We start from the raw sequence: 27,988 nt of genomic DNA, 5'->3' as shown, positions 1-27,988 counted from the left end.
TCTCTTGCGCCTCTGCTTCAGTAACACTTTATTTCAACACATTTTATGAATCTGAAACAATGTTTTGGAAAGCCAGACTTTAGACATAACAAGTAAGGAACATACCAGTTAATTTAGGCAATATTTTTACATTTATATATATAATCTATAGGTAAAAAAATAAATTGTCTCAATAAGAAATATTGTGTAACCTGATTAAGAAACAAGTCCACTGAAGCTTTCCAATACAGCAAAATGCACTGGCTGTGTAGCTGACACCAGGATAGCTAACTGCTTATTTTCAGATTTTAAAACAAACAAACAAAATAAAAAACCTCAACAACCTAAGGACAGACCATTCTACTTAAGAAATAAACCTGATTTTTTGTTGGAGATTGCAAAATGTTGTTGAAGAGGCTCCACATTGTTGCTTGACTTTAGCTGGACTTCCTTTCCCGTTCTCGTGCAGTCACAAAGTTAAGCAGGTCGATGGCTGTAACGATGCCAAACACCATTTGCCGCTTACTGGAGAAACCGTCAGTGTGATCTACACAAAAACAATGAGGGGATTCTGGCTTTAGGAGGCACAAAACTACACCATCCCACTTGGTTTTAATGGCGCTGTTTGTATAAAGGCAGGTGCCAAGCCATCCCAGCTCCACGTGTCGGGGCCTGGTGGTGGAGCTGGTCATCACTGACGACCCTTGTACATTGAGGGGGAACCCAAATGGCATCTTGATCAACAATCACACAGGAACTGGCAATGATTTTCATTTCAGAAAGGCTCCTCAACAAAAGGGGTAGAGGAACTGAAACATTATGGAAGGAAGGGTAAGGGCCCACCAGATTTCTGTTTCTTGACATGACAATTCAAACCAAATCCTCTGTTATAAAGCATATTTTCCTCATACATTAGTTTCTGTGGCTCTACTTGAAGCAGCTCCAAACTGACATTATCCTGTTTGAACCAGGGGCCACTAGGGGAAGACATGCAACGCTACCTCTTCCTACCGCACCATCCTTCCTATTCCGTCAAATACAGAAATAGTACAAAAATAACAATACAACATTTTCGCATCTCTATCCAAAAAACTTATTAACCACCTAATCATTGCTGCATTGAGAGCACAGGTTCATGTGATTTTTCATTGTGCACATAAGCCTTTGACCTGGGCACTAAGGGGCCAAGTGACCTCTGGCCCTTCATCCATGGTCTAAGTTCCCTGTTCCCAAAGTCTGGCTGTATTGAGATGTTGAGCCTACTCATATACTCAGTTTGTTCAGCCAGCTGGATTGCCCTGGACTTTTAATTTATTCAATCTTTGTTCCACTGCAAGCTTCCAGTGAGATTCTAGGTTTATAAATAGTCAGCACAGAGTCAAGAGCATATCCTTTCGGAGATTATCAGGAACAAGCCCAGATTTGATGACTATTCTTCATTTATAGTTATAATTTAGGTAGCTGTCAGATAAATCTATCTGGTGAGTCTTAATATGGTTTTTAGTCTAGTTTCTCAGTGCTTGTAATTTTGCAAGCTGCCTGCTATAAGGAAGATAAAACAGGAAGAAAAAATATTATTAATATATAACAGTGATATACCCTAGCTTTGAAGATTTATTTAGTTATTTCCAGTTCATAAAGAAAGCAGTGTAAAGAGAAGAATGAAGGAAAGAGTTTGGTGGAAAAACATCAAGTGAAGGGGAGTAAGTTAGTGTAAATGAAATAAAGAGGAAAAAGAAATATTAAGCTGCCTTGAGATGGTGATGTCAGTGTTGACATCTAGATCTTACTAAACTTTATGAAGTTGTAATAAAGGTTTTGCTTTAGAAAGGCAAAAAATTGAAGTGCAGTTAACCTGGGACGCTCATTGTGATGGAACTGCTGGAAGTGGTATGACTGGAGTAGGAAGCAGCGGAGATCAGTTGTACTGCAGGAGCTTATACATTGGCTTACTGCTACTAACAAAGCCACTGTACAGCAGACTAGACTCAGGCACTCAGGTCTGAGCAGTAACTTGCTACAAAAGCAGGTCACCACAGTATGTGGGGTTATTAATGGATTTAACATTTACTCCACGAGAATTACAGTGCTAGTGTCTTACTAAGTGTTAGTAGCACATAGTTACATACACAGAAAGAGGATTTGGCTTCTTCAGAACTTGTTTACACACTCACAACTGTACTTGCTTCTTGTTACCACTCAAAGATTACCTCTAAAAGGCACAGTATATCATACTCACATTGAATTTGTTCATGAACCACTAGAGCAAAGTGGTCTATTTCCAGGATATGAGAGAGTTTCCCCAAGTTGTCTTTCAGGTTAATCTGAGGAGAGAGTTATAAAACTTAAATGAAACAGTACTTTTATGTTCAGTGGTCAATAATGCCCATATACTTCATGCAGTATTAAAAACAATACAGCAGCATTTATATACTGCTCCCATCTGAAGTACCGTAAAACACTAACAAATCAAGGCCAAATAAAAAGATCAGTTTTGTTTGTTTCTGATTTCCAAGAAAACAGAACAAAAAAATTAAGCATTATAAGAAGTTATTAATTCTGATTCTGTAAACATAATGAATATACTGAACATACTGAGTATCTGAAAAATCTTAATGATGGAAGAAGGTCACGTGTTCCATGTGTCTAACAAAAGAAGTTACCACAAATCTCATTATACTTGGTGTTTTTACTCTAGCAAGACTGGGGAAAAGTGAATTAATCAGACTGAAAATAATTGTGGAAGTGAATATGATCTGCAAAGGAAGTAGAGGAAGAGAAAAGCCCAAACAAGCCAAAAACAAAACCAAGGGTGACGATTGCTCAGCTAACACTGTATTCAAGTACAAATCGAGGAACTGAGAATTAAGAATTCATTTTAAGAAAAGTTCAACTTTGCTAAGACTAAGCAAGAAAGCACCCTGTGTTGACTCTGCAGAAAGAATACAGATCCTTCTGAAATACTTAGCTAATCACCCCCTGGATCTGTTTGAAAGAATATATAAAACGCTTTTCTTCCTACGTGCTTTAACATATTAAGCAGCAGCAACAGGTCTATTACCCGGGTGACTCTCCCCAGGTAACAGCAGCACTCACCATCTGACATACTTTCATTAAAGGGGATTAAAGGAATTTACAGCAAAGAAAGGTCTTGCACCACAGATTAAAAAAGCCTTTATCCTGCGGTGAGCTCGGCTTGTGACTGAGGAATAAATGCCACAGCAGCTGGGCTGCACCAGAACACAGAGCTCTCGTCTCCTTACTGTGAGTTAGAAGAGATCAAAAGGATTCCCAGCAGCCTGTGTTTAAGGGACCAGCAGGCTATAGCACATACTGAAGCATCAATCCTTAAGCTTGTGGACCAGGCAAGGGATAGGGGGAAATCTGGACTTGCTGTCACATCGAGTCAACTATCAGTCACCACCACTGACAAGCAGTTTTGTACAAATGTACATGCAAAGCCTAACTTGTGAACTCAAGTTCAAAGCTCACTGAGGGGGTAGAGCCCCTTGCCATCTGACTGTGTATAACCAATAGACCTGTCTTCAGGGACTGAGTAGGCTAAAGGTGACCAGGACAAGCAGCCCATAGGCAGCACTGGGACAACTATGAAGACATAAACATGTTTTGAAATGCTTAAGGGAAATTGTACAGAACTCCCATGGAGTTTTCACCTGTCTCGCTACTGCTCATTCAAGCTCCCTAAAAATTTTGCCCATGAGTATTCCCACATTTAGGCACTTTTTTTAAACTTACTAAGTCCTTAAGGCAATTATACTACGCACATGCTACTATACTACACCTGACTGGGACTGCTTCTCTGGCTCTAAGGGCAAGTGACATGGCACAGCTTACAGCCCTACAACTAAATTCTCTCTTTCCCCATAAGTAGGTTCTGGTCCACCAGGGATGCTGAGGGCACCAGGCCTTGTGTTGTTTAGCAGAGTGCTAAATGGTTTAGGACACTAACCAAAAACCACACCAGGGAACAGGCTAACAATTAAACACTAGGTACAGTAAAAAGAAAGTCTCAGAGACCATGTCCCAGCTCTATTTTCTGGTAAAGGAAGGTAAGAAGTCTGCTTAAGGCTATGTCTGCTCTACACCTAACAGGTGTTAGTAGTTAATGCAAGGATCCATTGGGGAAGAAGGGGTAAAGAGACCCAAAACCACTGGAGCTAACGTTTGACTCCACAAGAATGGCCCCCCTCCCCTCTAACACACAGGACTTGTTTGGATTGGCAAGTTCTCCTGTGACTAGTGTTTCAAAGCCTTAAAGTACTATCCTGCTGGAGACTTTAAAAAAGCTATAACCATTACTCTTCAACTCTAAGAGATAGCCACAAAATAATTGTGGCGCTCACGTCAAAGCGAGCTTCCTGTGTTGCCAAAAGGTAGCTTTGCCTTGGTAGTCACAGGCTAAGCTGACCTCTTCTTGATGCATGCTGTGGTACAGACCCTAACTGTAAGATATCCTAAGTCATTTCAGTGACACAGATGATCCATTTTCACAATTTCACCAGTAAACAAGCCAAATAAGCTTGACTAAATTGGTAAGAAAAGCAAAATACACAATACTTCTGAGGTTATGTGCATTTAACCATGTTTCTCCATTAAATCTTCATTTCAAATGGAACACAACCAATGAATGATGCTTTCAGTTAGCATGCTAGCAATAGCACCACTTTTGTGTCACTCCCTTTCCATCCTCCACAAAGAAAAAGTCAGAACTAAAGAGAAAAGAAACGGTTAAGCTGTTCTTTACTAAAGAAGCATGAAAAACTTCAAGCTGCCCATGGGAAAAAGCCACAACCTCAGAAGTGCAGAGAACCGGCTACTACAGCTAACACCAGTGCAGCTACAGAAATGATTGCACACCACCAGCCCCAGAAACTCTTAAGGTATCCAGTGAGGGAGAACACGAACTAAGAAGTTTTGTTACGCACCACATTTCCACCTGATGCTCGATTATCTGTCTGGGAAGGAAAAAATATATTTACATTTCTCTATAAAGACCTAGCACCCTTTCTCAACCTCAGGGCCTTGGTAGTTTGTAGACTGAACAGAAGCATTACCCATACTTCCAGAGTACAGCACCTCATCTACTAGGAGACAGTGTTGAAACTAAAAGCCTGGCAAAAACAAGGTCAAGCATTCCATGTTAAAATCAAAATCCTCTTTCTGTAAGAGAAGCGGAGCAACAGCAACAATACTTATATATTTTAGAAAGGCACCCATACAGCAGGGAAGTTGTGGCATCTTGGCACACGACATTGGATGGACAGCTTAAACTGGCTAACACCAAAATTCACATATCTTGACAACATCAGCTTTCAGCAGCCACCCCGCTGTTTCAGCAAGGCATCTGATACAAAAGGCAAACAGTTGCTTGCTTTTAGCCTACACAGAAATTACGTAGAAGAGTTTTTTCAATATCTCCCTGTCTCTTCCCTGGGATAGTTCTATTGACCAGATTCGTGCCAGGGTTTTGGGGGAAGGAGGAGAGGACAAGCACGCTAGAAGAAAGCCTGTTGAAGTAATGGAACAGCACAATATAGAACCACACACAAACCTGGGAGCTACTGAGGACAAGATTTAGAGCACGTGCGTGCTCAGTAACAGCTACTCTGTATGGTCCCAGGTAAACCTTACCCAACCTGATGCCACAGAAGCGTTAGGACACCTACAGTAGTACTTTAAACCAGGCATCTAGGAGTTGTAGAATATACCTGCTTACCTGTTTAAATTGCTTGTAGATTACTTTGCGGACTTCGTCAGAAGGCTGAACTTTTCCAGCAAGCAGTGAAGAAAGCATGTTACCCAGGGTAACCATGCCCAAAATCACCCTGGGTAATGAGAGAGAGAAGATAAGGCTAAACAACACAAAAACCTCAGGCGTTCCTGTAGATAAAAGCATCCACTCTCAGCCAGCGTGGAGAAGTCAGTTCAACCACTTCATGGTATAAAGCAACATTATTGATGTTACACTTGGATTCTGGCCCTTCTGAGCATCAGGCTCTACCTCTAGTTCTTGCAACTGAAGAGCTTCTTGTAATCTGAGAGGGCTTTTGAAAAGCACAACTTCATTGTTTTACACCCTCATCTGTCCTTTTGAAAGGTGCAACAGGGCCAGAGACACGCTTGCCTCAATTTTGCTCATTCCCCTTCTCCCTGCAAGGATGTTGCAAGGACCTGCAACAATTAATCCTGTGAGTTAGCACTGTAACTGGAGAGTAACTGAGCAACTCTTCATTATTCAGCCTGTCCTACAAGAGACCTACAAGGCTAATAAGGCATACCAGCTTGCTGGGGACACCCTGGCTTATGGGGGTCACTACAATATTGGACTATAATGCAGTGTTCTAAAGAAACTGGGTGAGAACTGCAGTGGAGATGAGTAGGTTTAGGGTTGTTTGTTTTAAATATGATTCTTTGCTTTGTTAAGTTAAACAGTTATTATAAAAAACAATGAAATTATCCTACATAGACACACTGAGTAAATCTATCATAATAGTCATGAGAAGCTTATTATGTGAAGGGCAGGACAGTCTGGCATGATAACATATTAAGTCCAGCATTGGTGTGTTTAAGGCAACATTTCTGAACTGTGTTACTATAACTGAAGAAAGATGAGTGAGAGGATATTATACTTCTAGTAAGCATTTAGAAGCATCCATTGGGAGCTGGTGAGGGAAATGATACATATGGATGAATAGTGACATATGTGGACATACCCAGATTCATCAACAACTGGTACCTGGTCGAATCCCTTCTCCCGGAGAATTTCAACAGTCTTTGCACAGGTAACAGTTGGAAGCACAGTCAGGGGAGCAGAGAGGCTTAGTTCCTGAACACTGATGTTCCACCACCTGGGGATGAAATAAAAACCAAGCCCATGCAACTCTTATGGAGAGAATGGAACCAGTTGCTCATGTACAGTGGCCTTCAACACTGAGGAATGACAAAAGGCTGCAAGGAAGAGCCAGGATTCAGCCAGAGTCAGTAAAGCTTCAAGGCTTTCAAGTTTTCTCACCAATATCAGGAAGTCACTCAAGTGTGAGAAGGCTTTAAGACCAAAACTCTTTTCCTCATTTCACCTACTTTCTAGGATTAGATAGGGGAGAGTACTAACCTCCCTAGTTTCATTATTTATATCTTACACAGGAAATTTTGGGCTCATACTAAAAAAGTTAGCCATATCTACAGTCATTATAGGCAGCAATTTAGGGAAGATACCCCTCCACCTATGTAGACTTGCAGTGCTTTGCACTCAAGAACTCTGATCTCGGAAGGGTTCTTTAGATACTACTTTTTTTATTTCAGGTACAACCCTTTTCACAAAAAAAAAAATAATCATTAAGTACCAAGTTTTCTTCTGCTGCTATGCAACTCAAAGAAATAAACAAACTAGTTTAAGCAGATTTGATTAATAGCTTCAATTATACATCAACACAATAGCATGAAAGATTAGCTAACTCAAAGCAGTACAAACTGAAATTAGTTTTAAATTAGCAACTGCCATAAAGACGATTGAATAGACTTATGAAAAACCAAATGGATCTGACACACTTACCAAGGTTTTTTGACAAGGTCTTCTTCTTTCATGAACCCTTTCTGAAACATCCATTTGTCACTCAAGAACTTGGACCTGGAAAGCATCAGGAAGTAAAAAGCTCATTAGCAGGCTGAACGTCTGACAACAAACCTAATAGCACGCAGAGGCATCTGTTTACAGCTCACTACCACTAACAACTAAAGCATAATTGAAAATATACTGCTGTTTGCCATCCAAGCTTACCAGCCAGGGACATTGAGAAGAAATACTCATAGGAAGAACAAGGAATCTCATAGGAAACGAAGCTTCAACTACATTAGTCCCTTGCAATACGATAGACATATAGCCTGGAATGGAAAAGTGCCAACCTGTACATAGGCAATGTCTACGGGCAGTTTCTAGTCATCTAATATTGTGTTGGATGCAACAGAAGTCATGAAACACAGCTAAAAACATCATCTTTTGGGATATGTTTCAATGTGGTAGGAGAGAAACAACTTTTCAGTACAGCTCAAAGCCCTTACGCTTCCACCTGCAAACTGACCCCAATGCTGGCTGCTGCTACAGTAGCGCTGTGTTCTGCTGTCGACACAGGAAGAGACAGTGGACAGCCTTACAGGGACTCTTCCAGGAATGAGGTAATACCAATGGTCCCCAATAAATAAAACAGTGAAAGCAAGCCTTCTCCTGTGAAAGATGCTAACCAGTGATAGCTATATACTGAAGTCAGACACAGGTAGGAGCTCAGCTTTCAGAGGGCTAAGCTTCTTTCTACGTCATGTCAGGCCCTTTCTAGGTACCTCAGAAATTCTGCCCCGAACATATTCCTTGTTTTGGTAACTGGTTGCTAAGAAATACATATTCAACTTGCCACTGCTGTAAGGAGGTTTGAGGGACTGCCTCATCCTTTCCCAGGGAGAAAACAAGCAGGTTCTTACATGTAGTTCCTGACAGAGTCAGGGAGGATAACAACACAGCGCTGCCCTTCCTTCAGCTCTTTGGCTGCCTTCACAGCTACAGACATGGCACTGCCCGAGCTGCCACCTGGAAAAATGCAGATCAGAGGCAAAACTGTCAAACCATAAGTGAAATGAGAAAGAATGAAGAGGCAGTAGAGGAGGGCAAGGTGAGGAATACATCATCTGAAGCGGAAGGAGGTCTCCCTGACCTGTACAATGCTTCAGCCTCCCACATATTATTAAGAGAAAGGATTCGCATCTGCTCTTACCACACAGCAATCCTTCCTCTCGGATCAGCATGCGTGCGAAAGCAAACGACTCCTCATCATTGCTCTTGTACCACTGGTCCACAGCCTGGGAAGGGGCAGGAAGACAGAAAGAAGGGTCTGTTTAAATGAGGAGAGATAGGGAAGCTACACAACTAGTGTGAATTCAACACATGCTCTTTGAGGTATCAGCTGCCCTACTGAGCCACGTGCCTGGGCTTCCATCCTCCAAATGCCTTTTTTTTGCCAAGGTAAGTCGATCACATTAGCACAACAGGTTCTTTATTGAAACCTCTCTGTGAGAGCAGGCTGATGTGAGACAGCCACAAAAAGCATCAGTTTCCTCCCCTCTTGGAGGGCTTCCCAGGGACACAGACTCTGCTCAGGACATACTCATATGAGTTTTGGCCAGGAGTTTTGGCTGGGTTTAAAAAAAAAAAAAAAAAGTACTCTGTCCTAGGAAAATGTTATATGTTCCCAGCATTTCCACTTAGCACTGTAAAACAAATGTGGCAGGTGCAGAAGCCTTCTGAGGACTGCTTTTGCTGATGGAGAGAACAGGAATATTTCTGTGTAATAGCCCTCCCCTTTCAGCTCAGAGAAATACTTCCAAGTATTTCCTCCTCCTTTCACCTCACTTCCGCACCCCAACAGAGGGCAAAGAGCAGTAAACCAAGAAGCATGACTTACAGATCTATCCAACACTGTGGGGACAAAATCATATCCAATTCCTTCCACTTCATACATTGTCTTGTCAGACTTGTTCAGTTCTTCCGGTGTAGCAAGGATGGAGCCTTCAGGATCAACACCTATAATCTGGAGAAGCAGTTTCCACTTTGGCTACCATAACACACTGCTTTTGAGAACACAGCTATTTAGTCATGAGCGCTGGCCTCATTACAGCTGTAGGTGTCACACCGGCTGTACACACAGCCACGCTAACAGCGGCCTAGTCTCCTATTCATTTCTTCCTGGCAACGTTTACCTCCCCTGTGAGCAAAATGCTTTGCTGCTTCTGGCCCCTTGGCAATCCATCCTGCCTCCTCAGGCTGTGGACACCAAGTGAGGGGCACCACATCTTCTACATGGGTTTTGCTTGGTTTAAACAGAAGACAGGGTTTCCCCAAGACAAGAGTGTCCTCATGCGTATGTCAGGCATCATTACAGCCAATACATTTTGTGCCAAGTGTAAGCAGATAAGTTTTATTTTGTTTACCACTCCCTGCCTATGTAGGAAAATATTCATGACTGAAACACGATACCAACTTCTGTGAGGAAATCTAACACAGCACACAGCTAGACACACAGGTTGGTGTGTGCAGAGAAAATTTCATTTGGTAAAAACTCAGCAGCTCCAGACAAGTTAGTAAAGGCGCAGTCAGAGAGGAAACAGAAGGCTGCAGTACACATCAGAGAAGGAAGTTTCTCAGACACCCCATGAAGGGATCCAAGGGCCAGTTTTCATCTGAGCCAAACCTGAACTCTGGTCACCAGTGAGACCAGAGCACGACGATTTCAGACAGTCTGAAAGCCTTTCTCTGCTGCTCAGAACTACCTTCTAAGAACATCCAAGAGCTTCCCATAGAGACCCAGGGCAGGCTTGCAAGGAATGGGACATGCCAAGTGGAGCAGTTTGAGGTTCACACTGCTAAAGGGAAATGTTTTAGGCTTGCCACTTACTTTGCAACCTGGACACTTCTCCTTTAGCTTTCTGGAGATGCCAGTGATAGTACCTCCTGTGCCAGCTCCAGCCACCAGCATGTCTATCTTTCCTGTTTAAAGGTAAAGGATAGAAGGCAGTTGTGAAATCTCCCCCAGAATGATGGATTAAAAACCGACTCAAGTTTAAGTATGGACTTTCTTTAACAAAAATGGGCCAGATAAGGCTCTTGGTTTCCCAAGAGCTGTGATATGAGACCTACCTTGAGACCACTTTGCTCAATCCCCATTTACTTCAACAAGGGTTTTGAAATGCTCATCGAGTGGCCTGGCAAAGCACCAATTTGTGGTACTTTGGAGAGAGCTGGAGGTGGCCCATACAGCTGACACCTGTAGTTTTCCTGTTACTGTATTTGCTGATGTAGATAATTCATTAATTAGCTTAGAATGAGCAGCCCATTATATTAGTTACTTTACTGAATGAGTGCCAAGAGCATGGGATAGGTACACATTGAGAGAACTGTTAATGCAACTACTTGCATTTTCATGTGAAAAACACGGTTTTGGTCATGAGCACTCAGAGTGAGCCCAGGTATGATAGTGCATTCTTCTGTCACGCCCTACAGTTTCCATGGTGCATCTACATGATAAATTTGCTGATAAAAAATACACACACCAATTCACACACAAAAACCAGTGCTTACCAGTCAAAAGAATAACACCCTGGTAAGTAGAGGTATAAGCTCAGAAATAACTGAGCAGTGACTGGCCTATGGGGGAAAAGTGAATACAAACAAGAAGCCTAAATCTAGAACTCATCTAGACTCTGTTTGTAGGATGGCAGTTTGTTAAAGTATACTCACTTTAACTCAAACTTAAAGTAAGTTTGCCACAGAAAGACAAGCCAAATCCTCTGGATGGCTAGTTACTTTTTTATTTTGGGGGGGCAGGGAAGAACCCTTCACATGGTCCTCACCTTAATGAGAAGGAATTTAATAGCAAGTTTTCTTATTAGAGAGTCCCATCAGAAACTGTACTGTTTTATAAGGCAGGTCAGTAGCCTCCTGTAAGACTTCCTTCTACCACCTATGGCAAATGCCTACATGGTGCGCTGAAGCACCACACTGAATGCCTCCAATAGCTCTCACACCAGTTCCTCCGCTGGGTGAGTTAGCACAGCTAAAGCTCTCTGCTGCCACAGCTCAATCACTTTTGGTACTCCAACCTGGCTGCGTAGAGCTAACATGAAAGGAACCCCTGCAGAGCAAACAGGTCTTACTGTTGACAACTGCAACACAGAGCAGTTTGTGCTCCTGACGACTTCCTAAGTGAAGAAGCTTCCAGTGATATTAAGTATTTGGTCTGAGAGTGTTAAAAAAAAACTCTAAGGGCTGGGTCCTGCACTGAGGTCACACAACCCCATGCAACACTACAGGCTTGGGGAAGAGTGGCTGGAGAGCTGCCCAGCAGAAAAGGACCTGGAGGTGATAGTCGACCGCCGGCTGAACATGAGCCAGCAGCGTGCCCAGGTGGCCAAGGCGGCCAACAGCATCCTGGCTTCTGTCAGGCATAGTGTGACCAGCAGGACTAGGGGAGTGATAGTACCCCTATACTCAGCACTGGTGAGGCCGCACCTCAAATACTGTGTTCAGTTTTGGGCCCCTCACTACAGGAAAGGTATTGAGGTGCTGGAGCGTGTCCAGAGAAGGGCAACGAAGCTGGTGAAGGGTCTGGAGCACAAGTCTTCTGAAGAGCCGCTGAGGGAGGTGGGGTTGTTTAGCCTGGAGAAGGCTGAGGAGAGACCTTATTGCTCTCTACAACTATCTGAAAGGAGGTTGTAGTGAGGTGGGTGTTGGCCTCTTCTCCCAGGTAACAAGCAATAGGACAAGAGGAAATGGCATCAATTTGCGCCAGGGGAGGTTTATACTGGATATTAGGAAAAATTTCTTCACCAAAAGGTTTGTCAAGCATTGGTACAGGCTGCTCAGGGAAGTGGCTGAGTCACCAGCCCTGAAGGTGTTAAGACATGTAGATGTGGCTCTTAGGGACATAGTTTAGTGGTGGACTTGGCAGTGCTAGGTTTGTGGTTAGACTCTATGATCTTAAAGGTCTTTTCCAACCTAAATGATTCTGTGATTCTATGATTCCGTATTTGTCACCAGAGAAAGCAATGCCGTTCTTTCATGCCACTCTAGCTATGTGTTTTGGGGTTGGGTTTTTTTGTTTGGTTTGTTGGTTTTCTGGTTTTTTTTTTTTTTAAGATAACTTAAGCATCACTGCTTTCTCCACCTGGTCACAAGCAGAGGAATCTAAAAACAAACACACCCCTCTTTAATGGGGGAAAAAATTTCATTACTATGACTACTGAAATAAATTAATTATCTAATGACACACAGCATATGTATGAGATTTGCTGTATTAAAATCCATGCATTTCTCAACCACCTCAAGTCCTATTCTCCAGGAACCTAGCAATAAGAGAATACTAGTGATTCATTGAAGAGGGCATTAGTAGTAGAGCAAACATACCTTCGCACTGCTGCAGGATCTCTTCAGCTGTGGTGTCATAGTGCGCCAGTGGGTTGCTGGCATTACGGTACTATATTGAAAGACAGAAGAACTATTAAGTAGACAAGAAAGACAACAAAATTCACATTGTGAGGCATTACAAGAACATGACAAACATTCTCCAAGCCCCACAACAGCTACATATACCATTTCCAGACTGTTTCCTTGTTTTCTGGACCTAGGCAGAATGCCCAAGAGGAGGTACAACCTTCCTAAGTGACCTAATTTAAGAGCAGTTCTAAGGTGCCAGCACCCTCCAATGCCACTATCTGTCCTGTCTGTGGGACAGTTTATTTTAAGAACATGACACCCTTGCACCTATTCTTCTACGCAGGACTGCCAATTCAGTTGGAAAGCCACCCACATTTTGCAGTTTCTGCACACCTCGGCTCATTGCTGCCCTCTAGTGACTACAAAAGCTTGCTACCCTACAGCATTGTGATGCCTCAACTGCAGCTCCAGACCTGGGACATCTTTTCCTCCACAAACCTAGGCTGTCGATTAGTCATCCAAGGACAGTAAGGAACAAGGCTGCAATACCTCCTCCCACACTATGCCTGCACCTCTGACACTTTGGATCTTACCTGGTCTAGTATATGTGCATTGGGGATTTCGTTTTTCAGTCTCCATGCTACTCCCACGTGAGATTCAGGAGAATCAAATCTGGCAGTAGTTGGGGTCCTCACAATCTCAGCACCCAGAGCTCTCAGAACATCCACCTGTAGTAAATAAAAGTGGTCATAAAACCCAAAACTGCTCTCCCAGCACAGAGACTTCATTGAGATGCAAGGGAAAGAAAACATCTTCCCCTTTTACTTGGGGCTGCAATAGCCTCCTTAGGAGTTCTGGTGCACCCCAGCCTCACAGCATCACTGAGCCATGGCTCCAAATCCTTGATGTAATTTGGTCTCAACTAATCTTTACTTGGGAGCTAGATGTCAAATTCCTGTTTCTATTCTAGGCTGTCAGGCCTGTAGGGACTATTACTACATATTGAGAAGCTTCATTCAGGCAAAACGCCATCTCCTCTCATGCCAGTCACATGCTCTGCACTCCAAGAGTGCTATAGCCCAGTGTTTTATGTTTAAGTGCAAACTATGTATATTTACCTCCCCCTTTGGACACAGGCAGCAAAGGAGATCCTCCAGGGCCCTATGCACCACTCAACTGCTAGGAGGGCAAGAACGTTTATGGCACTGAGCTAAGGCAAGGCCCATCTTCAGAGGGGAGGCTTTTGGTGCTGCATGGCACAAGGCAATGGCCACATGGTAACTCCCCTTCCAGAGCAGGTAAGAGCAAGCAACGGGTATAGGGGACATTGTTCTCATTTGTGCCACTGCCTCTCAGTTGCAACACTGGAAGTGTTTGAATTGAAATAAGTGGTTTTGCTGACAGCGATTTGTTGCCTCAACACAGAGGAACTCTTCTTTTGGCTGTAAGTGCAGCACCACCCTAGTGGAGCGCAGGATGGGGCTTGCTCTAGAGCTGGATGTTTTGTGCTTTCCACAGTGAAATTAAGTGGACATTACCCAGGTGGCTTTTCCTTCCCCCTTGTTGCTGTAGTGACACAACTCAGACGCTTGCCAGCACCCCTCCAGAGTAACCTGAGGAGCTCAGCAGGCTCTCTCATGGCCTTGCTCAGCCCAGTGCAGAACAAGAATATTCAAAGCTTCAGCATTGCCTTACTTTGTCCTCCTTTGCTCAGTGAGCGACAGCTAACTCTGGGGCAGGTAGCTACTTCATTGTGCTAGGTAAATCTCAAGTTCCCTTGATATTTGTTTTTAACAGTTATGACAGTTTTCCACGCGACAATGTTGTGGGGGCAGGTCTTAAGCACGCTTCTGTCCATGGCTAGCCAGCCTGGATTTCTCTGGGCACTGGCAATAGGCCCTCAGCAGAGCTCTGCCTGGCCAATGACTTGGAGGCCAAGAGCCTACATCTTTGTAGGTAACACACCTATCTTGTGGCTAAAGCCACAGCCCTCATCTGCACCAGGAATGCTGCTAGTGCAAACACGCTTATTTTATAATTCTTGAAAATAAAAGCACATCTGACCTTCTCCATACTCATTTTCTCTGGCATCACAATGATACAGCGGTAACCTTTCACTGCTGCAGCCAAGGCCAGTCCAATTCCTGGAAGCAAGCAAAGACACGTAGAGCATACAGTGAGGACCAACAAAGAACAAAACCCACAATGCTAGCTTTGGCATGTCCTGGCTTTAATCAGATTTTCACCAGAGGCTTGAGTACAGCGTCTCTGGAAGGGTGGTAAAGGGAATGTTTCTGGCTACTGAGGAGAACAGGATTTACAGATGCTGCTAGTTCTTTGAGGATCACTGCCAACAGAAAGTTTAGTCAAGGGTGGGGAAACTTGACGTGTGTAAACTGCTAGCTTTACCACATGCATATCACCTTCCTCCTGTCTCACCCTTCATTTTTACAGAAGTAATTTGGAAAAGGAATGAATTCTAAGTTAATGACATCTAGAGCAATCATTTTGATACTGTCAGAAGAGAGTTTTAGAGCCTCTATTGACTCCCTTCTGCATTAAATCCCTAGTTTGCAATGTGCCAAAACTAAGTCCTTTCTAAAAGGACATGATTTAGAGGCTGTGTGTGATTGAGATTCTAATACACTATGTAAACTGGCTACCACAGTGAAGTACCTTGACTGTTAGAGACAGACACATCATTTCTACTTTAAAACTCTGCACCTCCAGCCTGATTTCTGCCATCCAGCTTGTCATTGTCTGACTACCTGAAGAGCTAAGCTCAGAAGTGCCTTCCCCATAGAAGAGAAGCTTACACCTGTTATCAAATCACCTCTCTGCTGGATAAGCTAAATAGATCAAGTTAGTTGATATGTGTCTGAGGTTGGGCTGCATGGCACCTCCCCTGCTGTTTTGGGTACCAGGCACAATACCAACAAATGCATGTGACAATGCCTCACAGGCAGATTACCCTATACAGAGACTTTCTTGTTCAAAGCTGCCTCTGTTTCTACATTGTGCCAGATTGCATAGGGGGGGGGGAGGAATCTTTAACTGTTCCTGTAATAGAAGCCTAACTCACACTTCAAGTAATCTGGGGAGGAGAAATTAAAAAAAAAAACAAAAACAAAAAAAACACCACACAAACCACCAAACACCAGCTTTTCCCAGTATTTTATATATATTAATATGGATGCCAAATGGGGGGAAAAAAAAAAAAAAAAAAAAAAAGACAGCAGAGGCCTCGCTAAGGCCAAAGACCAAAGAGAAGCACTCTCCCTTACGGTCTGTGATGATAAAAGCATTCTGAGACCTGAACTGTAATACTTTGTACTTTCTGCTGCTGACCTGGAAATGCAGCAAACACCAAAACAGGCCTTTGGCTGAGGGAGAAGTGGGATGCAGAAAGGACAAAAATATAACACATTAGCTCTCACATTTTAACATATCCAGGAGCTCTGAGCAGCAGCCTAGACCAAAAGTCAATACTCTTAGGTTGCTATCTGCCCTTTGCTTTTAAATGAAAAGACAGCTTTCTGAACTAACTGTCCTATACCTCCTTCAGTTCTCACTTCTTTCTACCTTTAGAATTCTGTGGCAAGAAGAACCATTTATCAGGTACTGACCCAGAAAGCAGGATGCCATACTATGACCTCAGATACTAGAGGAATGCAATGTATGGATATTTTCCACTACATGCCATTGTTCAGACAAGAGGTCACAGTCACAAGGGCTTCAGTTGCACAGCTCCTCCCACAGAGCACCTGCTGAGCAAATGGCAACAGATATGACTTCCCAGTTTTCTGCTGAAGGCAGGGGAACTGGTCACAGATCAGCTCATCATCCCAGTCCCACCATTAACAAAGGCTGAACTAGATAAAAAGAACAGAAAGATCTGCCTGGCCTGTGTCAGAAGGCAACAGTGCCCAGGAAAGAGTTTAAGAAGAGGACAAGACACCTCTCCAGAACACATCAGGCCAGGAAGTAGCTTGTAGGTCAGCTCAGGAACCTCCTCAGAGGAGGCAGTATATTTTGTATTTAACTAGCTCAAGGGGGGAACATTCCAGGTATATTCACTCCCCACCAGAAGAGCAGCTTAGCAGAAGTACAACAGCCATGGCACAGGAGCCCAGAGTTAACTCCAGCCTGCACAGATCATCAGATGCTGTGCCCTGGCCCCTGACGAGCAGGACTGTTCCTTCCTCCAGCCCTCCAAGGAAGAGCAGCTGACCTAAGTGGAATCTGTTGAAAATTTATGTGTGCAAAGCTGTGTTAGTAGATAAGCTGCATCCCTACAGCACTATCTCCAATCTCAGCAGCACCACATGGGAAAGGCTGTTTCTCAAACCAGGCCCACCTCACCTGACAGAGTGTAAGAACGCGGACCATGGGACTTCCCAAACAGGAGGGAAAGATCCAGATTACCACCAGTTTTTTGGTGCTTGATTTCCAATAATTTCAGTCAGACTTTAATTCCTGAATAGGACCTAAAGACCCTAGTGAATCTGACCTAATGCTTCTTTTCTTTTAAAGCAAAGAGCCCCTGCAAATTTAGCAGACCTCCATCCTAGCTGTTCTAGTCAGCATAGGACACTGCAGAATTGTTCCTTGTCCCAAGATGGAAAGGGCACTGCTCCCTACACCACGCAGGCAGGAAGAGATCCCCCTTCTTCCTTGCACAGGCAGCCTCCACGCTCCAGTTTCAAGTCCGCCTCTGCCAGGAAAACTACCACACCATTTTCCCCCCACACTTTGCAGGGACTCTCCATCTCCTACCTGTGTTTCCAGAGGTTGGCTCTATGATTGTGTCCCCAGGCTTCAAGATCCCAGCCTTCTCAGCATCCTCTACCATCCTCAGGCTGATGCGGTCCTTAACACTGCCCCCAGCATTGAAGAACTCACATTTTGCCACTGGAAACAAAGAAACCAAGCAGAGTTCTTAAACAGCAGTCATTTGCTAACCACACTGCTGGTTCCTAACATATCTGCAAGAACAACTCTGTTAACACATCTGCCCAATTCACCTCCCTATTTTACAACACCAGAGATGGGGATTCAGTTCACAGCATCTCCACTGTTGTCGGTCTCAACACCACAGCAAGTTTGGTACTGGATGCTGGCCACAGAAACCAGGAAGCCATACTCTGTCAGTCTCCTCAAAATATGACGTCTCCTTTCATCCTTCCTCTTTATTACAGTCCAGTCGTTAGTATAAAAAGCCCCAGGGCTCTTCCAGTGCAATAGCACAGGGGAAAGAGAACTCTACCACCATGCCTTGCCTCTTCCCTGTTTTATTCTCCAGCCAAGAGTTTCTGATCAAACTGGAAGTTTCTCCCTTGTTCAGCCTACACTTTCACTTCAGTACTCCGAGGACTAATCCCTTCACTGGTGTTAAATACCACCTTTCATGACTCTTATCAGAACCTCTGATATCTCCAGTATGGCTGGGCTTAAAAAAAAGCCCACACAAACAAAAAACCTATTCACTGACAGTTTCATCCCTTTCATCATTTTCAATGATCTTTAGCGGTAACTGCAGATCTGCATTTTGCACACACTGATGAATACTCTGAACATGAGAAGCAGTCAAAAACTTCATACACATTTTTTGAAATTAAAAAATTATTTTCTATGAAAAAGTGTTTTTTTTTCTACAAAAATGGAAAAGCTACAAGAAATTCCCTCATGAAGTACAAATTCAAAGATGTTTTAGATGTCCAAATCCTAAAAACCTGAAAGTCTGCCAAAGAAAATACGGAATTTTTCTCACCGTTTTCTGCAGGGTACCTGCACTCCTCCTATGCCCAGGTTACACGACACTACTAACCAGGACTGCCCAAGTTTCTGAAACCGTGTTTCTTATTTTGATTTTCTGCCTGCAGCAGTACTTACAGAGTTCACACTTGAGCCCATACTGCTTCCCAATCTTGTTGATTCGCACCAAGGGTGTATCGCCAACTTTATTCAGGATGCTTGGCATGATTTTCAGAGGCTTTGGCCTGGTACACATACAAAAAAAAGTCAGTGTACTCATGGAAGGAGCCACAGGCAAGTCACACAAAAGCAACACAGCATTTGCAATGCTTTTTATTTCAGTCAGCTTTCTCCCTCCTCTTTAATCAGGCTAGGGGTTTTTTTAGATATTTAGGTTAAAAAAAAGGTCCATTGGGTATAAGCTCACAAAACATCAAGTCCTTGATCCAAAACCAGGATTAATCAGATACCAAGCCAAGTGCTGAGGCAAGGGTGAAGTGCTCTGCACTTCCCCCTGGCATGAAGGAGCTTAGCACTGTTCAGAGTCAGCTATTTTACAAACAATAGACATTAAGAGTACAATCTTTCAACTAGTCAGGGAACTGCTTGCCAGGTTACTTTAAGTTAGTTCCAGTCCACATAGTTTCATACCCTTGGTGCAAGGCCCCTTATATGCTTAATCTGGGTTATTAGCTTTGCTTATACATGGAAATTAAGAAGCATCAACATATCTACATGCTAAACAGCATCAATTGAAATCAGTCATCTTTTGTTAAATCCACATGGGGGTTTGGAGAGGACCTGGATTAGTGCTGTACTGAAAAAATCAGCAAAAAGTAATACTTACAGAGTGGTATGATGATGTGGGGAGGCAGAGAGGGGTTTCCCAAGCTTCCACGTGCATTTGCTAGGTGTATCAGGGCGGATCCACTCCATTTCCTTCTCATTAGCCTTGCAGTTCTCACTGTCCATCCCACCAGGGAGAAAATATTTGCCAGGTGCATAAGGGCATGAGTTTGTATCTGGCTTCTCCTGGGAAGGAAATATAGGCATTTCACCCTTGGGGTAGGAGAAAGGGGGAAAAAAAAAAAAAAAAACCACAGGAAAAAAAAGGGGGGGGAGGGAAGGAACCCCAAAACAAACAACAGTGATTCGTATGCCCTGCCGTAACAAGGTCAGAGCATCTTTTGAGGCTATCAGTTATTCAAGTTCTGCACCATGGGAAACCACCCATTCTCATCATTGCCCCCCTACAAAAGCTAAAAATCATGTTACTGATAAGTCCTTATTCTTGTCTCTGTTCCTTCACCAACAAATCTATTTCCAGTCCAGTGTTTCAGCTTGCAGTTCTTCTGAGGGAAGCCTGAAGAGAAACTACCCTGGTGGCAATTTTCAAGAGAGCAGTATTGCCTATAAACAAAGAGGGGAAATGGCAACAAGTAACTTTTAACACCCAAGAACAGGTTCTGCCACTGACTACAAGAGATCCTGTCACTATACCCAAGAGGCAGGTATTAGGGTAGAGAGCATAGGATGTCTCAGTTAGACAAATCCCATCCTCAAGTGTCCCGGTTTTGGTTTTCCCTTACATGGAGAAAGTCACAACAAATGGGTATTTTATGGTCAGTTGATGTTTCCATAGTACTGCGAAGATAGGGAAGCATTTCAGCATAATTTTGATTTGCCAAATCCTTATTGCCGAAACGAGAATCTTGCACTGCAACGCTGAGTGCAAGCCCAATACGGTGCCCTATACGAAGATAATTCAAGCACACTGAAGCATGTGCTTACTCTAACTAGCCTCCATAAATATCAAGAAAACAGGACTAGCCAGTCTCATGGGAGACACCCCTCCTACACCAAAAAGCAGTTCTCTGAAATAAAACCTCTCCATTCCAAGCAGAGAGGCACAGAGTAAGACTACTTGGTGACTAATTAAAAAATGGTTCCAAAAGACTGCATTGCTACTTGTGGTCATGAAGGAGAACTCTTCCAGAAAGGCCACTGGTTTCAACAGCACCTACCTCCACAGCACTCCAGCAAAAAACCCTAGAAATCCCTCTGAAAACAGATAGGGCTTTCCCAAATTCTGGTGACATAAAGACAGGCAAACAGTATTGCCCAAGGACCAATGAGTACCTCAGACACAGAAACAGGCCTTTCCAGTATCAACTTCTCCATGTTCTTTGGTGAAGGTGATGGCACAGTAGATTGGACTTTCTTCAGGAGGCCAAGTACTGTGGGTCACAAGACTGGAACCCTCTTCAAAGCTGCAGATCATGCAAGTTAGAAAAAGAAAAAATATCAGGAACAGTCTCTCATAGGGGCAAGAGGCACATCCCACTTTCACTGGGGAAAAAAGAAGCTGCAAAACAAAGTGAAGATTACTTTTATAAACAGGATTAAAAAAAAAAATCATGCAGCAGAGGTATGAGAAAGATCAATGGAGAGTCTGACCCTGTTCTTGCTGCATTACCTAATCTTCCCTCTGTGCTACCCTCCACAACTCAGATCCAGCAAAGTAAGCAGAAAACATTTCTATTGGACTGTCTGCAATTCCATAAGCTTGAAAGCCACACAAAGTAATAGAAAATACTCCAGTTCACAGTATACATGCCTCTAGGGACACCAAGGGTGAAAGGGCTTCATGGCACCATCACAACTTAGGAAAAGGCTTTATACAGGAACACTTGCAGAGAACTCTCTACCCTTGAGGAGACCAAAATCTCACAAGTTCCTACCCGAACAGAATTAGTGTTGCATGCACAACTGTAGTGATGCTGGAAGCAAGGAAGCCTTCTAGCAGGCATTTTGTTTCAGAAATTAGTAAATATAACATGGAAGCAGTAAGTTCATTTCTCCTACTCCAGCCAGTTGTTCATAGAGCCTGCCCACTTCCTTTCCACTGATGGCAAAAATCTGGCTAAAGTCTTAGAAAGTGTGTGTGTGTAGGTTTCCTAATATTTGTTTTTCTGATCACCATTTTGCAGCAAGGTTCAAGCTCTTTCCAGTACTGAATTGTACTAGGCCTGGAAAGGGTCCCTGGCCTCATCCTCTTTCTTGTGAGAAATGCACACAAACCAGATACAGCTTAGATGAGGTGGAGTTGATGGTCTGGTGACACCCTGGAAAAAAAATTTGAATCACAGGATCAGTGAACTTTAGCATTTGATCATCCAAGCTAACATGTACCCCTCATCACTACTGCCTTACGCACACCAATTCCTTTCTTACATGCTGATTTGAAGAAAATGCCCAAGGCATTTAAACTGCCCTCTTTAAATTGGCCTCTAGAAGTGCCAACTTTCCAGAGTAAGGCTTGAAATAATTCTCTTTCTGGATATAAAGACTTCCGTGCCACCAAAATAATGTGATTCTACTTCATTTAGGTTAATACATGCCCAAAAGCCATGATGGACTACATCCTGTCCTAGACTACTGACCAGGACTAAACTGAGCGACACTAGTCCCTGAAAGCTAATATCCTATAAATATACATAATCTAACACCAATCAGTCTTTGTTACCAGAAATTAGTTTACTTTTAGTTCCATAGTGAAATGCAGCCTTCACTTCTATTTCTAGAAGGTGCCCAATTCACAGATCAGAATATCAGCCCTTTTTTTTGTAAAGCAAAAATACTGGAGAAATTGCAAGGCTTCCTATGAGCCACATCCACATGCTCCTTCAGAAAGCTGGCATGAAATACTGGACATAGACACCAGCTGCCTCTGCTCACAGGTAACGCTGACAATATTAACAAAGTCCATCTAATAAGGGTACCTTGCTGCCAAAGGATCAAATCACTTCAACATGCAGGAAGAAAGCAGCAAGGGATTATAGATAGGAAACGGATTTTGTTCAACTTCTAGGCTCTCATAAAATAGCAGTGCAAAAACAGGCTTGAAATCACCAACCCTCAGAGCCCTTCAAGAGGGTTCAAAAATTGAGGAGAAAAATTTGTTGCAGTAAAAGTTTCAGAGGTTTCAAAAATTAAGTGCTTGTTCTTTGTGTTGACAGAAGAAATGAATGTGACTCTGTAAATGTTGCCTTTTGGAGGATTCCCTCCAAATCAGGCAAGACAATACCGTCTCATTTTCTCTACCGTAAGACAAAAAATCCACAATCTACTAACAGCAACACCCATCACCTCTTGAACTAGAAAGAGCAGAAACAGAGGAAAAGCTATATGTATTGCCTTCATCTAAGCTGCGATATTCTCTCATATGTTTAGAGGAATGGCAATACCCTGATGTTTGATCAAAGCTTCAATAATGGGGCTAGAAGCTCCTTCAGTGTTGCTGATGAGCTGCCTGACACGTGACCCAGAGCATTCAAATGGTGCTTACAGCCCTAGATGATGCACCTTCTGCAAAACAGAGGCAGAGTTGGTCAGTCTAGGACATCTAAATTCCCCCCGAGACCTACAATCCCGCCTACAGGTCCAAATCAGGCCATAGGAAGCTGGTGAATCTTTCTACTGCGGAGATCTTTGTGGGACAATAGAAAGGGGGTGAGCAGAAATCACCAAAACAGAGGAAGATAGCAACTTTTTCACTTGCCTGACCCTCTTCTCAATCTTACTTCTGGGAATGCAGGCTGGGAAGACAGGACAGGAGAATGGTGACTGCTTCTCCAACTGCAACTGAACACTGCTCAGAACAATCTGAGGGACAAAAGCTGCAGGAAGAGTCGCCCATCTTCAGGAAAGATATTCTGTCAGCCTGAATTTAAGTTTGCTGTTAAAGGGAACACTCCCGTAACTAGCTGGGGGTGTGGGCAGAGCCTAACTAGAAAAGCCTAACTTCTGCCATTTTATCTGCAGATAAAATCAAAAAGGCCATTTAACAAAGTCACTTAAACCTAAGTCACGAAGGGGACTTGGACGTAGACAGAGGTTTGAGATCCAGAAAGCCTCAGGAGCAAGGCTCACATCTCCGGATCCATCTCCACAGGGAACCCAAGACCTAAACTATTTCTCAACCCCTACAGATCAGGACTGAAGGCCAGCAAGTGAAATTAATCCCCAACCAGACTCACTCCATAGATATGTTAGGAGCTACAGTTTCTAAGGCTGTTTACAGTATATGGTATCAGCACTAATGCAGACATTTAAAGGATATTATGTATGCGAGAACCTATGTAACTTGACTCTTGTCTGAAGCAGAAATGAAGATGTCTAAAAGGCAGGTGTAGGAGATGGATCAGAGGAAGATGCCCCAAAGGCTGACTACTCAGCAAGAGATGAGATACAGGATTTCATTATGCTGCAGCCTGAGAATGGGAAACTTTGACATTAAGCAAGTACTGTACTCCAAGAACAAGTAAACCAATTGTTCTGCTCGCTCTGAGTATCACAGGGTGCTAGAGAGCTTTAGGATCTTTACAGGTTAGCCGGTGTAGCCATACCCATGCAGCCTTTGCAAACTTTTCGGAAACACTACAGCTATGAGTGATTCGGGAGACAGTCAGCCCTCTGTTTTTTGTTAGTTTTTTTTTTTTTTTCTTTCCTCTCCACCCTCCTTCTTCAATAGCAGGCAGCGATCACTTCTGTGTCAGGAGACATCGAGTGACCTGAAGCAGCTGGGGTATGCATTAACAACACTGTGGCTCTAGGAAGAAATCAACTCTTATCTGTTTTCTGCTGTAGAGGAAAAGAGCACACGTGTCCTCTCAGTGATCACTCTTCCTTTCAAGGCCAGACCGGCATACTCATAAGCCTCCTGATAGGAAATGAGCAGTTCTTCATGCCTCTAACATTGCAAAGATGTTAAAACTTCAACAGCAAAACAGCTTCCACCACTATGGCAACAGTTATGCTAGAGAGCAGCCAGCGAAAACATAGAATCACGAAAGCGGTCGGTATGCCTTCCCCCCACAGAAGGGAAGCTGTGCATGCAGCCCTAACGCAGGTGTCTTTGAACACCTCCATTTCCTGAGTTCACACCAACCCTGTCCGGACTCGCCTGGTAAGTCTTCCAAGTGAAGACTGACGTCTTCAAGGAGCACTAGAGAAAAGACTGGAAAATGCCTTATCTGCCTTTTTACCTGCTGCAGTCAATAGCTTTCATTTCTTTCCCTCCTTCTTGTTCCCTCTCCTTAGCGCACAAAGATGGACCAACATTATAGCCTAACAGTGCCCTTTGTCTGCCAACTTCACCAAGTACAGGTAAAGAAGCATTACAGGTAGGATAACAGAGGGTCAGAGATTAAGCAAGTTGCCCAGCATGACAAAAAGAGGGAGTTGGAGCTCTGCTCTCAATTTCTGACCAGGTCTATAAAACAGGTGGAAGCACAACTCCCCTTCCCCAGCATTATGGTGCCCACCCCTGCAAGGCACCACATCTTTTGTTAGCTTAGGGACCTCTGATAAAGGCTGTCAGAGAACCACTGGTCATCACTGCCTGGGCATCAGCCTTTCTGACTGATGCATGTTTTGTGGGAAAGACCAGCTGCCACACACTCCGGCTACATCTGTAGAGCTTTTGGCAGGCATCCAGAGTGCAACTGCGGGCACGGTACACCCTGCTGCCTGTCTGGTTCCTATGGATCTCACATGCAGACAGCAGGCACCTGCCAACAGCCAGAGGCCAGGCCATCCCAGCCATCCTGGCAGCCTACTATGCTGCCAGGGCCAGATTAGTGACGTACCTGAGCCAGCACACGGGCCCCATGACCCTGGCTACCAACCACAATGCCACCACGTACTGCTCTGGCTTCAGGAAAGCAGGCTGGTTAACTCACACGTTGAAAGTCACGATAGGATACTAAAAAGACACCAACTAGTATCAAAAAGGATGATATGTCCAAATGCTCCAAGTACTGGACCTAACTTAGCACCTAAACCTTCGTTGGTAGTGATCTCACTACAGCCATTCTCCTGCTGAGAAATACCAGGTTCTGAGCAGGTCTCAGTTTCCCAGGAAACACCCCTTTCCTCCTCTGACATAAAATCCCCAGATTTCGCCTATCTCTGTACTCTGAGTTTTCCCTCCTTTCTGCAGCACAAGTTTTGTGGAACATGGAGCTCTCGTGCCTCAATTCAGCAAACAGACTCGTTTAAAGGGTAAACACTCTGAGCAACTTTGCTGGAACAGGGCCCAACACTCCAAAGCCTCCATGGTCAAAGGCTTTAGGATTAAAAAAAAAACCCAAAAAACTAAAAAATACATGTAAGACGAGATACTCAAGCAAGAATAGAAAACGAATTGCTTGCCTTTTGAGTAATGGCCCCTTCAGTAATATGCCAGTGGCATTACTAACATTGCTATCGTACTAATGTTGCTTTCGAAGTAGGTCTGACGCGTCTCAGCCAAGTTCAGACCCTTCCTAACAGAGGAAGGGCAATATATACAACAAAGCGTAACTGACGAAGCTTCTTATTCTGCCTTGGCCAGACTTGCCAATAAAACACCGGCAAGAGACCGCCACGGCACCCACGAGAACAATGGATGGCAGGCCAAGCACGGCTCATGGCTGATGCCAACCCCACAGGGAAAAACCAAAAGGAACGATGTCATCTTGCAAGCCTCTATAAGAAGCAAAAAGCCCATTCTCCCTCCTCCAGCTCCCTGCCCCGAGGCTGCCCGCGCCTCTCTTTTCGTCATTAAAAAAAAAAAAAAAAGACCCCAACCCCAAACCAAAAGCCCACCCGCGTGGTACAACCGCGGCATTCACCCTCCCAGCCCGCCATCCTTCCCCAGCGCCACGGGCCGCAGCGGGGCGAGTCCCAGGCAGCCCCCCCACGCCACGCCACGCCACGCCACGCCACGCCACGCCACGCCGATCGTCTAACGGCCACCCCACGCGACACCTCCTCCCGCCGGCGGATGATGCAACACCACGGTGCCACCGTCCCCCCGCCCCACACCGCCCGCTACCTCACTCCGCCGCCACCGCCCACCCGCGCTGCGGCGCTGCACACCGGCGAGGAGGAGGATGAAGATGAAGATGAGGATGGCGGCTGGGCGCGGGGGTTAATAAGAACCCGCGAACGCCGTGGCCCCGCCCCCCCGCCAGCCCCGGCCCCGCCCCCCGCCTTCCCCGTGGAGGGAGCGGGAAGGCGCGCGGCCATTGGTCGCCACGGGGGCGTCGGCGAGTCAGAGGCAGCCAATGGGAAAAGGGAGCGCGGCCACCGGGCGGTGCCGCCCGCAGCGGGTGGGGCGGGGCGAGGCGAGGCCGGCGCTGCCCCGCCCCACGCCAGGGCTCTCGGGTGGACCCCGGGGGCAAAAGGGCTGGGTTTCGCCGAATGGCCTCCGCGTAACCCGGGGCGAGGGCTCCGCGGGGCGGAGGGACCGTGCGCAGGGCCCGGCCTTCGAAGGCGGCATTTAATCGCGCGGCTGCAGGCACCGGCGGGACAGGCACGTGGGCTGCTTGTGGCTCCCGAGCACTGCGGGTGTTGCTGGGTTCCTACCTAATTTGGGGCGGGAGGAGAACCAAAACCCAAAACGCCCCCTGCATCAGAGGGGGCTGGTGCCAGGGCAAGTTTCACAGTTGGGTCTGCAGCCAGGTGCACACACACACCCGGGCAGCTGAACCCCCCCCAAAAGACATCAGGGTTGCTCTGGGTTGGGGCACCCCACCACATGCTGCTGGTGTTGCAGGGCCCAGGTCACCACAGAATCATTAAAGTTGGAAAAGACCTCTAGGATCATCAGGTCCAACCATCAACCCAACACCACCATGCCTCCTAAACCATGCCCCCTAAACCATGCCCCTAAGCACCACATCTACATGTCACTTAAACACCTCCAGGGAGGTTCCAATCCCTGACCACTCTTTCCGTAAAGAAATTTTTCCTAATACCCAGTCTAAAGCTTCCCTGATGCAACTTGAGGCCATTTCCTCTCATCCTATTGCTTGTTACTTGGGAGAAGAGACCAACACACACCTCACTGCAACTTCCTTTCAAGTATTTGTAGAGCGCAATAAGGTCTCCCCTCAGCCTCCTCCAGGCTAAACAACCCCAGCTCCCTCAGCCGCTCTTCAGACTTGTTCTCCAGACCCTTCACCAGCTTCATTGCCCTTCTCTGGACACACTCCAGCAACTCAATATCTTTCTTGCGGTGAGGAGCCCAAAACTGAACACACTACTCAAGGTGCTACAGCAAGTAAATGCTGCTGAAACAAACCCACGCCAGCCATTTTGCTAGCAGTAGTCATGCCACAAACCAAGAAATGGGTTTATCCTAAAAGGTGCCAGGCCCTAAGCACATCTTTGGAAAACACCTAAACACTTTCTCTGTTTTAAGCTCCTGTG

General features: G+C 44.8%; 1 protein-coding gene across 1 annotated transcript; it reads right to left on the bottom strand.

The window, feature by feature from the left end:
* LOC142059819 (cystathionine beta-synthase-like protein) lies at positions 1-26,743 on the bottom strand. The gene is made up of 17 exons (XM_075098950.1): positions 26,610-26,743; positions 20,870-21,000; positions 19,578-19,762; positions 18,869-18,975; positions 17,753-17,887; positions 15,041-15,120; positions 13,570-13,704; positions 12,947-13,016; positions 10,440-10,531; positions 9,450-9,575; positions 8,763-8,847; positions 8,473-8,578; positions 7,553-7,627; positions 6,714-6,848; positions 5,717-5,825; positions 2,219-2,303; positions 1-526 (listed from the first exon to the last, which is right to left on the bottom strand). The coding sequence occupies exons 2-17, from the start codon at positions 20,909-20,911 to the stop codon at positions 417-419; spliced, it is 1,677 nt and encodes a 558-aa protein (XP_074955051.1). The 5' UTR covers positions 20,912-21,000; positions 26,610-26,743; the 3' UTR covers positions 1-416.
* Positions 26,744-27,988: the final 1,245 nt, after the last annotated feature.

The sequence above is a fragment of the Phalacrocorax aristotelis genome, chromosome 1 (assembly GCF_949628215.1).
Source record: "Phalacrocorax aristotelis chromosome 1, bGulAri2.1, whole genome shotgun sequence".
Lineage (NCBI taxonomy): Eukaryota > Metazoa > Chordata > Aves > Suliformes > Phalacrocoracidae > Phalacrocorax > Phalacrocorax aristotelis.
The sequence above is the reverse complement of the archived record's forward strand: the minus strand, read 5'-3'. Positions and strand labels throughout refer to the sequence as shown.

Coding starts and splice junctions, on each gene's coding strand:
- LOC142059819 (XM_075098950.1), bottom strand. CDS start 20,911: ATGGAGAAGTTGATACTGGAAAGGCCTGTTTCTGTGTCTGAG. Junction 13,017..13,569: donor ATGCACATATACTAGACCAG/GTAAGATCCAAA, acceptor CTTTCAATATAG/TACCGTAATGCCAGCAACCC. Junction 527..2,218: donor GGTTCATGAACAAATTCAAT/GTGAGTATGATA, acceptor GTTTTTGTGTAG/ATCACACTGACGGTTTCTCC.